This window comes from Plectropomus leopardus, chromosome 2, assembly GCF_026936395.1.
Source record: "Plectropomus leopardus strain MGB_pleo_1.0 chromosome 2, ASM2693639v1, whole genome shotgun sequence".
Lineage (NCBI taxonomy): Eukaryota > Metazoa > Chordata > Actinopteri > Perciformes > Serranidae > Plectropomus > Plectropomus leopardus.
Window position 1 is genome coordinate 28,275,685 of NC_142177.1, and position 12,856 is coordinate 28,288,540.

The window sequence follows — 12,856 nt, forward strand, 5'->3', positions numbered from 1 at the left end:
TTTTTGATAAACATTTTAGTCGTTTAAGTTGTTTTTAGATTTTTATGAATTGCATACTTTTGCTTTTAATGTCTAAAGTACATGTTCTTGATAATATTTAGTTTTTTAAACTTGGCTAATATTTTCAGTGCAGGACTTGTACTTGTAACAGAATTTATTTTTTTTTTACCATGGTATTAGTACTTTTAGTTAAGTAAAGGATCAGAATACTTCTTCCACCACTGGATATAACAAAATCCCTCAGGTGCCTTCATATAATGAGTTTTCGGCTGACACCATCCTCACACAAACTGCAACGCAGAGCTCTCAACACTTCTTTTTTTCAAGACATGATAAGATCTGACGCTAAAGGCCTTTTCTCTGACACCACCTTGGTCCAGTTAGTACGCGCTTTACTTCACCACAAAAAAAACACACCCATAAAAATAAAACATTTCAGCTTTTATCCTCCTAAACAGTTTGGTTTTCTTTTAAAAGTACTCCAGCCTGACAGAGCTTGCTTTGGTGACGCCTGTCATCCACACGGAGACGATCAAACTCGGTGACTTTGCCACCGTGGAGCAGAATGTCACACCTACACACAACTGTGCTCCATCATATCGCAGTCACTCAGACATGTTGAGTCCCCGCTCTGTGAGCTTTCATTAGTACCGTGGCATTTATGTGACAAACCCTAAAGCTAAATCCAGCCTCTAAAATCTTATTTACATTAAACATTTCATTTAAAGCGACTCTATTGCATCATATTGTCACTTCTATTGTCTTAAAACTGTGAACGGCAGTTCATTCAATATCACACCTGATAATTATAGCTTATTACTTTACACTGAAACAGCCCCACGCCCTTTCTCACACAAACACAAAGACTCACATGCTGCCAGTCTGGGGTGCGGCTAGAAAATTTTGGAGCCACTGACAGCGGGTTCAACAACCGTTCTGACACATTGAATATCTACAATGCGTGTCATGTTCCACTGCAGCTGACACACACACACACACACACACACACACACACACACACACACACACACACACACACACACACACACACACACACACACACACACACACACACACACACACACACACACACACACACACACACTCTGTGGACTATAAAAGACTCATATAAAGCCTATGAGGACATTTTCATCAGACAGAGGGGAGGGTAAAATGACCTTTCTTGGATCCATTCAGTAGATACAGCCACCTCGACTGAGTCAGTCCACGTCCGCAGTCTGTATGGAGAAAGGTCGAGGCATTTTCTCTGAAGATTCGGGATCACCACCTCAGCAGACCTGTGGTGAAAGCAAATTTACAGGTAAGAATAACAAAAACTGACGGATATTTACTTGCTGTTTTCTATTTAATATAACAGGTTTAACCTGATTTTAAACAGAATCAGTGAATGTTACAGACCTGATGACTGGCCTTTTAGTGTGTGTCATGTAGTCATAGACATTTATGAGTTGTTTTTGTTTCAGGCCACTCATATCCCACAGGGAAGATCCAGCTTGTTGGAAATATTTTCCAGTTCACAGTCGATGTGAGTGAGTTTTCTCCAGAGGATGTTATCATCACATCTTCCAACAACTTGATAGAGGTGCACGCTGAGAAGGTGAGCCGTGACGTCAGGGCTGGTTTAGGAAATCTGTAATAGGAAAAAGAAAAACAGTTAAGAGGCCGGTTGTTTTGAATTATGCTGCAGAGGAATCATATTTTAGGTTAATGGATGTAAGTATTTTAAATTTGTATCATGGATTTTTCTTAACAGTCTACACAAATAAAGAAAACTATCAGCGTAGAAATTAATCAAAATTAAGTACTCAAGATACAGTTATGGCTTAAATCTGATCGATTATTTGAGCTGGATTACAGAACATCTCAAAGTTTGTTTATTTAATTGTTTATACAATTGTTTGTACTTTTCCTACTGTGATATGCCTATTATGATAATGTCTCCGGTACAAAAGGGACAGGATTTTCGGTTTGTTGAGAGATCTTTTGACTTTGTAATAATTTGATTGCCACCCCTGGTTACAATGTTAAGACAGAAATGTATAAAATCAAACAAAATTTTGAGCTTAACTTTTCAACACCAATAACTCTTCTGTTCTCATTTGTATTTTTTGCTTTTCTCATGCAGCTGGCAGAAGATGGCACGGTCACAAACACTTTTTCTCACCAATGCAAACTACCATCGAGTGTGGACCCCACATCTGTGAGCATGAGCATGGAGAGCAGCGGGGCCCTGACGGTCAGAGCTCACAGGATACCTTAATGCCCAGTGTCTCCACTCTGCATGTCAGGTCTCATTGCTGGACTTTAGCGACCTCTGGTGGTGGGCAAAGCAAACTAATGCTTCATTCAAGGACTAACAGAAATATGAAAAAAAACCCTTTCAACTTTACTCGAACCTCACGCCACTGAAAATGCCTTATAAAAAGCGTGATTATCTGACAACTAGTTCAGCCACATGGTCCAGGTTTTTCCTTTCAAGGTTCACACATTAGATAAATGAGAACATATTCAATTTCAGTTCACAAAATGTAAAGAATATATGGGCTCAGAACACAATGAAATGAAACATTGCAAGAATAAACTTACTTAAAACTTAGTAATTAAACAAAGAAAAGCATGTTATACAAACATGAACATGTACAGCACATTTTCTATTATTATTTTGCACAATGAATGAATATTATATACATTGAAAACATTTTATTTATGTCTCTATCTGTTTGTAGGCCTTCATGATAAGAATATGCATAATATGATGTTGATTGCATTACAGAAGAGACTTGATGGTCTCTATAATTAGGTGGCGAAAAGATGGATGAGCCAAATGAGTTGTTATATAGTGGCATATCAGATATTGGCCAATATCATGCGTCCCTAAGTAAAATAGTTGCTGTACTGAAAAACAGGTTGGCATGATAAATGAGGCCATTAAAGGTCTGTGGGTCTGTGAGTTTTTCTACAAACTTGACACGTTCAAGAGTCATTTGTCACATTTGTCATTAATTCAGAACAGACCCGCCACTCACTTTTGGACCATGACCCTCCAGATAGAAACCACTCATCTATGATACTCTTGTTAACATGATGTGACAATTGAGGCCAAACAGCAGCGGATGCCACAGAAACCTGTAAGTGGTGGTTTCAATAGGCTGAAGTAAGGTAATTTCGGATGTTGGGTAAAATAGGACAAATAAGATATAACATCTTAAATATCAGCAGCCAATATCCAATTGGATTCTTTAGTTTCTGCTACAAGTGTGCTTTACATGAAACAATATTTTTTTACTGGTTTGAGAAAACTAGAAGGGGCAGAGCATAGAGTCAAATATCCATAACAGTCAAATATCCACTGATCCCACAGCTTGCAAGGAAAGAAATGTGGCATGTTGATTGTCATTCTTCAGTAATATGAGCTCTCCAGCTAAAACAATAAGGAAATAAAAACAATAATGGTTCTGGGGTGTTGCTTTTTTAACTGTTTGACTTATAATCAAAATTTGACAACTCTTAACTTTTCATGGGGAAGATTTTTTTAAGTGAGAACATGAGGCATCAAGTTAATTGAGACAACAAAAAAAGTGAAGATGGGACATTTTTCTGAAATGAAACCATCATGTTTTTAGGCTTCCAGGTGCCTTAAAATTATGATTTATGCAATTGTGTGCCATATTTCAGATATTTTTTTTGCAATTTTGTCACTTAATAATAAATATGATGCTATATCAGCCACAATACTCCAGAAATAGTCATAATTGTGATGCACACAGGTCCATTGAAGACAATATGGCACCATGGAAACAGGCAGTGAGAGGGAAATAAAAATAGCCCCAGGTTACCTTATGATTTAATAAATTAATTAATGAACTGACAAAAAGATTTCCCCATTTAAACAAATTGTCCTATTTTACCCAAACATGTCACCACAGTGAGACCAGGGTTCTCCACTTGTTTGAACATCCAAAGTTTCTATATTATTTTACAAAACAACATTTTTTTTCATAGAGATGTAGCAGGGAACCATAACAAGTTACAAAAGTAACTCTGAAGGTATGTCTTCAAAGTTTTAGGTGTTTTTTTCGCCAGAAAGTGTCCCAAATTACCTCACTTTACCCTTTTTTACACAAAGTTTGCCCACTAAACTTAAATAAAACGTTACCAACAGGTCTGCTGCAACCCTGTGGGCGTTAATATCAGTGTACTCACAGCCGCGACTGCTTTGTTAAATGCGGACTTTTCGTTTAAGTCCAAAAACGACAGTTTAGTGCCAAGTAAAGTCGTAACTGACGACTTTTTGAAACACCTGAAAATAACATGAATGGAGGATTGGCGGAAGTGACGCAAGACATGCCGCCCATGGAGACGTGACGTCAGGAAGCTGTTGTCAAGGGATGTTTTAGTTTACGGAAGTTTTTTTTATCAGGAGGCTGCACTTCGAAGTTTAAAATGCAATATACCAGCTACAGTTGTTAGTATTAAAGATTTTCATGGCGAGATAAGAACTGTCCGGTCCTCTGCCGCTACAGTTGGATTTTAAAGTCTGCCTTTTTGATGGAAAACTGACCTTATAGCAGTGTGATGCTAACTTTAGCTTAGCAGCATAGCTAGCGAGAACAACATGGCTCAAGTTCTTCCTCCCGGATCAATCGTAGTGGCTGACTGGCATCGAAGCAAAGACAGCAAAGACTATTTCAGCAAAATACTACACAAGAAGAGGCGCAAACACTTCGGTATGACAAATTAATCGTAACATTTTGGTTTTTCAAATGTACCCAATCATTCATGTGTAATCAGGGTTTGATTATTAAGTATTTCAGTAAAAAACAACAACAACAACAAAAAAGCATTTTTAAGACTCATTTCATCATAATTTGGGCTGTCATTGGGAAACAGGCATACAACGTGGCAAGTAGATAAATGCGCATTTCTTATCATACATATAAACTGTCAGTGTAATAAAGGCTTTCTAAAAAGTATATCTTCCTATTTTGTCTGTGGAGCAGACACATTAAATATTTTAAAGACACAACGTTTTTTTTAAATGATTAATTTTACAGAATGGCTTCTAGATGAGAGTTTGTAGCATTTTTAAACATAAAATTAAATCATTTTGTGTGTCATAACTTTGAGTTGATGTAGAAATAAAACATGATGTTAAAAAATGTTTTTTTTAAAAAAAAAAACATGTTACAGGATTGACTTCAAGTGTCTTAGTGTACTGTTTTCCTTTACAATCAACATGAAATCATTAAAAAAAGACATATGGAATACCAAAACAGCCTAATATTGTATTGAAAAATAAAATATTTATTTTTCATCTCTGGATATTTAACAGTAGATTTCTAAAAGTGACAAATATTTGACATATTTAATAAATAAAATAATTAAGACTTGAAATCATTCAGGGTTTCTATATAATTGCTTGAAAGATACTTCTATGCTGTCATGTAGAATATAAACATACTCAGATTCATATTCAGAATTTTAAAGGTCTATTGTGTAGGATTAAGTGGCATGAAGCAGAGATGTTGCAGAGCTGAAACATCTGTTAACTATGATGGTTGACACAAAAACCCAAATGATTTTATCTTGAGCCAGTGTGCAATTTGTCCTTTTTGAGCTACTGTAGAGCAATTTGGTGGACTTTGTGGAAGAGGACCGGCTCTGTTTGTGGATATAAACAGCTCATTCAGTGGTAACAAAAACACAACAATTCTTATTTTCAGAATATAGTTATGATTATTACATACAGTTTCTGCCTATTGATGCCCTGAAATCCCACACACTAGACCTTTAGGTGACACTGCGACATTGACCAGCACACAGTTAAGTAAAGCATTGGACAATTTAGGTTTATGTAGAAAAAGTGTTGCTGTAAAAAAAACCCAAAAAAGCAGGCATACAGTTGTAGAAAGTATGAATACCAGACAGTACACAAAAGTAAATATTCAGATGACCCTTTCAAAATTTGTTTTACAGGCCTGTTGGAGTCTCCAGTGATGCCTCCACATGTAGCTGTGGACACAGTTCACTATAAGATCTTCATCTCTGGCAAGAGTGGAGTCGGGAAAACTGCTCTGACTGCACGTCTTGCTGGCTTGAATATTCCTAACATGCACTATGAAACCACAGGTGGGTCCAGAATTAAATTTTTACAATTGGGGGTTACACAATGTATTTGTCATATTTGTCTTTTGCCGTTTAAGGTATTGAGACGACGGTGGTGTACTGGCCAGTGAAGCTGAGGGAAAGCGGCAGAGTGCTTTTCTTCCGTCTGCAGCTGTGGGACTGCGGAGAGAACGCTCTGCGCAGATTTGACCATTTGCTCCCAGTATGTGTAAAATATAACAAACAGAAAAGGACAATGCTCACATTATTTTAAATCAAACGTTCGAACCACAACATGATGTACCAGACATTTTGTCAAATCTGTTCTGTGTCTTTTCCAGGCCTGTAAGGAGCAGGTCGATGCTGTCCTGTTCTTGTTCTCCTTCACTGACAGGACGTCCTTTGATGATCTGTCAAATCACATTACTAAGTGGACTGAAACATCTGTGGGTCGTGTTGTGAAATTGGTAGTTGGCACCAAGTATCCTTTTTTGCTCTTTAAGAAAAAACAACCCTTAAATCTATAACTGTATCAATACAAAGATGGACATTTGTCCTTAATGTTTCCTCCAGATTTGACCTTTTCATGCACTGTGATGTGGCAGAGAGAGACGTGAGGGACTTCCAGGAGACGTGGAGTTTACCTGTGCTGCGTGTGGGCGGGGAGGTCAGTGACGGGCTGGGTGATGTAGCCCCCCTACTCAACTGCCTGGCGGAGAATCTGTGGCATCAGGACTGCGTCACAGCCGGATCAGCCAGCCACCATTCACAGGGGGACACAGTGACCGTATTTTAACACTGGACAAGCAGCTAAAGTGAACTGGAGGTCCAGGGAGGGTCACCCCCAGGTGTCTGCCTTTGAGGGATTGCACTTGCTGATTATAAGGACATTCAGATCCCCGGGAGGCAACTGAGGAGGCTATTTCATCTAAGATGGAATTTTTATTCTGAAATGTCTTAAATTCTCCCATCACACTGTCAGCAGTACCAGCGTCACAATATTAACCTGTAGAAGTTTGTATTTATGTTCTTCATGCCACTGAGTGTCCGCACATAATGCTGCTGCCTTACATTTTCTCACTTTTATGTAAGAAATAACTCTTCTCTTTTTTTGTATTGCATCTGACCTATTTTTGGGCACCTTTTTCAATGATTTTTTACTGATTTGCATTTTTGTGTCAGGCTGATCTAAGGTCAGATTTATTTCATTAGAAAAAATAAAGGGCACATTGCTTAAAAGGAGCAATCATTTTAATACAAGTTTAAAATAATGTATTTCCAATAATCAAAACAAAGTAACCCCTCACATTCAGTGCATCTGTGAGCTGTGACAAATTCAGTGTGTTTGAATCCTTAATGTAGTGTCATGTGGTGCTCTAGAGTGCGTCCATCAGGATTATTAAGTGCCGTCAAGTTACAAAAATTTTAAGAATGAACAAGTTATCAAAATCTATCAAAGATCAATATGTGTATATAAGCAATCAAACTGTATATATTAGTAATGTGCCAATTAAAACAACCCAGGTTTGATGTATAAAATCAAAATCTCAGAGTAAACATGTTTTCATCACTGTTTAGATGACAGTGCCTCCATCCATGCCTCTTTTTCTGACCTGAAATTAAAAAAAAAAAAAAAACAGGGATCACAGATGTGTTGGCAAAAACATGAAGGTGCAGCACTGTCGCCAAAATAAAGTGTTGGCATTGTACGTTTCTGCAAAAGAAGGACATTTGACTTTTGTACATTTCTTACACATCTTGTAATTTTTCTTTTTTTAAATTAGATCAGATGTGTGTGAGCTGAGTTTCTCATCAGGAGGAGAGAGGAGATGGTGTGTGACGAGATGGCTGCAGAAAGCAGACCACTGTTTGAGACCAACAAACAACAAAAGCAGGTATTTTTAAAACAGCATTTGGACATTTCCAGCTGTATCTTTAGCAACCAAAACAGGTATTTTTAAGCCAGAACATGACATTTTCCAAACCCTGACTGAGTGTTTTTTGTGCTTAAACCTAACCACATTAACCACAGCATTGTCACAACATGAAATTGAAATGTAAAGAAATGTAAAAGTTTCAGCATATCCGTAATTTGCAGAAATGTACAACACCAAGAATTATTCTGCAGACTGGGTTTGAAGAGGTCCACTCGTACCTTGTGCATGCAACAAGTATCATGGCAGTTGGTTGTCCAGTTTGACTTCGAGAGAGATGCAACAGGAAGGAGTCTGGGGGTAGACCCAGGGCCTCAGTCTTCAGATGCTGAACGTGCACATGTGTGGGGAATTCAGCGTGATCCACAACTTTGAACCTCTGGTCCCTGACGTGATGCACAGAGAGAAAATTAATATCACCAAATAAGAAATTTGGATGTGTGCTGTTAAAAGAAATAATGATTAGTAATTGGCCCATATTGCAATAATGTTGTCTGGTCAAATACTTTTTCGAGGAGATGATCAATAGGTCATTGAAGAGGTGCAGGTAGATGTTGATGAACGACACTCTTGAGTTATAAGCGGCCTCCACAGTCAGCTGTCTCATGGGACCCTGGCGCACCAGAAACCTCCCGCTTACAACCAGAGGGACTGACTGGATGGACGAAGAGGCAGAATTTGTGACAGACTTTTGTTATGTAAACCTGCAGATGGCAACAAATTATGTTCGAAATCTTTGTGCGAATAAAAGAAACGTGTCACCTTAAGTTTGCCAAAATCCAGCAGCATTTCCAGGCAAACCAGCTCCTCAATTTGTTTCATTTTTTGAACCCCTTTGTCACACTCGGCCACGATCTGGTCAGAGCAGAAAGTGATGACATTTTTTACATTTTAGAGATGAGTTCGATGTACTATGTACTATAATATAATAAATATGTTTTCATTAGTGTATAATCACCTGAAAATAAGAATCATGTTTTCGTTATATCTACATAGAGAGCCAGTCCTCGTCCAAGGAGAGCGCCATGTTACACAACCATGTCTGTATGGGTTTCCACCCAGAGCAGACAAACCAAACACCGGCTCTAGATAGGGCCAGTCACATTTTCGCGTTGACCACTGCAGTAAGTAGCCCCCTTGCTGACAAGTGTGTTGAAAAAACACTGGTATTTTAACATGAAACTGCTTTATTCAGTGTTTTCACCATTTAAATCACTGGGTCTGTTTGTTTTGGAGAGGATGAGATCTCAGTGGGTAATTTGGTTTCCAGTAAAAATTTCCTGAACAATGAACACTGAAGGAATTGGAACCAGGAGAAGTTTCAGCTAGTTGCAATCTGCAGTCCTCATAGCTGGACCCCAATAAATCCTCCCAAATCTTACACACTGTTCATTGAAATTAAAGTTCCTGCTCATTTGTTGAGCTCCCTTCATTCAGATCTGTGCGGTCTTGCCAAGACAGAGCTGAACACTTGAATGTGAATCAGTATTACCTCATGGATGGCTTCTATTGCTTTTTTGAGATTTGAAACTGAGTTGGACCCTGGTTCAGTCAGTTTCAGGATGCTCTGAAATAAAAGAAAACCCAACAGGAGCCTTAGTTCACTTCTGACACGTGTCATATAAGTTAATACATATTTGGATGCATATAATTCAGATCCCATCAGATGCCTACCTCCAGGATGAGTTTAATGCGAGTAATTCTCTGGAAGGGGAGGACAAGGAATGACTTGAGGCTCCGTCTTTGACACACTGGGTCACTCTCAAGCTTCTTGATTGAATACAGAAAGTCTCTGTTCTGCTGCCTTGAAAGAGGAAGAGATGAAATGTCACATGAGAGCTGGTGTGGTGAAGTATATCAGCAGTGGCATCAAGTACAGAACTTACAGCAGCTGGTTGACGAGAGTCTCCTGGTACATCATGTTAGTCACGTATGGCACATAGAGGCTGTGAAACTCTGGGCAGTGCTGCAGCACGATGTCTCCAACCTGAGAGATCAACACACTCTCTCCCAGTCGAGTCTCCAGGTCCATTAGAAACCTGACAGAGACACCAACTCAGAGTAAACACAGAAAAAATCAGTTCAGATTATATGGAGGTGCTGGTATTTGGAGCTCTCACTTTTCACTGGCTGCCATCACACGACGAATGTTGGAAAACAAAATGTGATGCTCCATTTGATTCAGGGTCTTTTTCAGCGCCTTGGATGCATAGAAATGATTGACAGCAACTCCAAGGCTCCTCAAGTATGACGCTTCAGAGCCGATCAACTCAAACATCGTCTCCAGGGGAACAAAACCAGAGAACAAGAATTAAGGCAGACATTCTCATAAGCATATTTAATATTCATGTTTAGTTTATTTGCCCATTTCAGTGTGCAATTCCCAATACAGTACCAAAAACCCATGATACACCTTTTCTCATCATAGCTCTACACATTCAGTGAACAAACGGGGGCAGGAAGAAGAAAAACTTAAAATACCCCTTTCTTATTCATAACAGAAGCTACTGTTACTGATACAGATACAAAGGGCCAACATTTCTATATTTTCTTGTTTTTTTTTCACAAACCATATTACATTTAGCAATGACAAAAAACAATTTCAGTCATCTTAACATTAGTGTTACTCAGGAAGCTCAAAAACTAGAGCTAGATGGCACTGGCTTGAGGTTTTTGAAAAAGTGAACAGCAACGGCTCTGTTACTGAATGCAGCGTATTGATTATGATAAAGTGTAATGCATGCAATGAAAGAGCTTTCCACACCTCCTGAAGGCGAATCTCCCTGTTTGTCAAGCTCCTCAGCAGACCAGACGCCTTCACCTCCACTAAATCTTGCCAAAGGGTACTTGGAATCACCCTGACTGGATGAGGTGGAGGCGAGGACGGAGGCACCTCAGGAGAGTTTAGCTGAGGGGAAGCAGCCTCAGAGCCGCATTGAGCAACAAGACGGGACTGCAGACCCTGCAGGTACTGAGGCGCGATCAGTTCAGACACAAAACTCTTGCTCAGTCTGTGCAGATCATCTCGGATCTCTTGCAGACAGTAGTCCTGATACAGTGGGACTACAGAGCAAAGGAAGAGACGGAGACGTTACATCGCTCTGAATGTTACACTGATCATTTACTGACAGTGCAAAGAGAAAGATAAACTTACAGAAATCAATGTACTTTGACTGGAATGTGAAACTTATCACTTCCTCCTCAGCTGGATCTGCTGCCCTGGGTTTAAAAACAGGACACATTTAGTTAAAAGCAGTGGTGGATGGTAACAAAGTACATTTACTTAAGTACAGTTTTTGACTGTCTGGACCAGAGTATTATTTTTTGGAAACTTATTACTTTGACTCCACTACATTTGAATGACAAATATTGTACTTTTGACTCCAGTTAGATGAAACAGAGAGACAAACAAGGAGTACAGTTAAATTTAAAAAAAGAAAGAAAAAACAGAAATGACAATTGTGGTGCTTTTTTCAATTTGTCAAGTTTTTCTTCAGACATTTCTGTAGGTTTGCTGCCTATTCAAAAAGCATTTTACTCTACTTGTTCTACAAGCAAGTCAGTGCATTCACTGGGTAGTTTTACAGTCATAATCTGTAAAGTCATTGTGACAATTTACAACAATGCATTGAGATTAAAAAGAAAAAAGTTATTTGAACACTTAAGTATTTTCAAAAGCAAGTAGTTTAACTCAAGTTATATTTTGAATTAGCAGCTTTCACTTGAAGTGGAGTAATATTTTACCAGGAGTATCTATACTTTGACTCAGGTAAAAGAGTAGTGTACTTTGTCCACCACTGGTTAAAATAGAAAGATTAAAAAGAGTATGAAGATTTACGGCCTTGCTTACCCTTCAGTACTTTCATCCTGATCCTCTACTGGAGACAGAGTTGGACTGTCCTCCTCAGGTTGAGGGACTGGGAACAGCTTGGGCACACTTAAGCAGTGCATTTTTTTCAAATCCAATGTGCGCATTAAAGCCACTGACCTCAGAGCTGAAGATATGTCTGTGGGAGGACTAAAAAGGACACTTCATCATCACAACTCTACATACAAAATTTACTGTAGTTTTCTAGATGCACCATGTGGTCCTTACCTGCAATCCTCAAGCTCATTCAGGGAGCCACTGCTCCCATCAAGGCCTCCAGTGTCCTCTGCATTGTTTTCCAGACAAGAAAACTCTGATGAAAGCTGATCTCTTGTCGTCATGTCCTGGATTCGTGAAATCAGATTATTCACTGGATCTCCAAAGTAGGAGTGTAGAGTGGTGAGAATGCTGCTGCTCCAACAGTTTTCATCTGTGCAGTCAAATTGTGCCATAATGCTTCTGTTTTCTCACACAATTCTGCCAGCGAGACGCCTTATTTTGAAACTCTGACCAAAGTGCAATCCTGGATGTGTTTATCTACTGAGGCATACTTCTTTACCCCCAGAGCTGCTCAGATTTAATGATCTCAGTCATGCAGTTGAGCTTTGCAGCAATCACAAAAACTGAAACCAGGTGTGGCTCTTTTTTCAACCTCTGGTGAACTCTAGTGTCCCAATTCAGTACATACTCTGCCAGATTTAAATGGCGTTTTGCTGGTCCTCTGTGGTAGGATATGTAATGTGTTTAAATGATCTGTTGGTTAAAAAAAATATAGTAAATTAAAAAACAAAAAAACAAACAATGTGTCGTCACCTTGAGCTCTGGGCAATTCAGATTTTTTTTTTTACTATTTTCTGATCAAATGATTAGTCCGGGAAAAAAAGCAGGTTAACTGAAAATAAAAGGAACGAGTAGGTGGCAGACCAAA

General features: G+C 38.9%; 3 protein-coding genes and 1 long non-coding RNA gene across 4 annotated transcripts in view; 2 read left to right on the forward strand and 2 right to left on the reverse strand.

Moving 5' to 3' along the window:
* The window catches only part of LOC148190229 (uncharacterized), a 31,765-nt gene extending 27,415 nt beyond the window's left edge, over window positions 1-4,350 (reverse strand). The window contains exons 1-3 of the long non-coding RNA XR_015779342.1: window positions 4,225-4,350; window positions 1,420-1,651; window positions 1,179-1,298 (exon numbers count right to left, since the gene is read on the reverse strand). This is a non-coding gene — a long non-coding RNA (uncharacterized LOC148190229). The remainder of the gene's footprint in view (window positions 1-1,178; window positions 1,299-1,419; window positions 1,652-4,224) is intronic.
* LOC121961270 (heat shock protein beta-7-like) lies at window positions 159-3,358 on the forward strand. Its single transcript, XM_042511189.2, has 3 exons — window positions 159-1,321; window positions 1,485-1,618; window positions 2,147-3,358. The coding sequence occupies exons 1-3, from the start codon at window positions 1,243-1,245 to the stop codon at window positions 2,279-2,281; spliced, it is 348 nt and encodes a 115-aa protein (XP_042367123.1). The 5' UTR covers window positions 159-1,242; the 3' UTR covers window positions 2,282-3,358.
* Window positions 4,351-4,417: 67 nt separating the features above from the next.
* cplane2 (ciliogenesis and planar polarity effector 2) lies at window positions 4,418-8,116 on the forward strand. Its single transcript, XM_042511170.2, has 5 exons — window positions 4,418-4,748; window positions 5,998-6,150; window positions 6,225-6,349; window positions 6,468-6,607; window positions 6,700-8,116. The coding sequence occupies exons 1-5, from the start codon at window positions 4,637-4,639 to the stop codon at window positions 6,920-6,922; spliced, it is 753 nt and encodes a 250-aa protein (XP_042367104.1). The 5' UTR covers window positions 4,418-4,636; the 3' UTR covers window positions 6,923-8,116.
* LOC121961245 (rho guanine nucleotide exchange factor 19) lies at window positions 7,360-12,565 on the reverse strand. Its single transcript, XM_042511158.2, has 12 exons — window positions 12,157-12,565; window positions 11,911-12,078; window positions 11,215-11,279; window positions 10,825-11,123; window positions 10,181-10,341; window positions 9,947-10,099; window positions 9,735-9,864; window positions 9,553-9,627; window positions 8,823-8,915; window positions 8,567-8,715; window positions 8,282-8,446; window positions 7,360-7,739 (listed from the first exon to the last, which is right to left on the reverse strand). The coding sequence occupies exons 1-12, from the start codon at window positions 12,378-12,380 to the stop codon at window positions 7,694-7,696; spliced, it is 1,728 nt and encodes a 575-aa protein (XP_042367092.2). The 5' UTR covers window positions 12,381-12,565; the 3' UTR covers window positions 7,360-7,693.
* Between the last annotated feature and the right edge of the window lie 291 nt (window positions 12,566-12,856).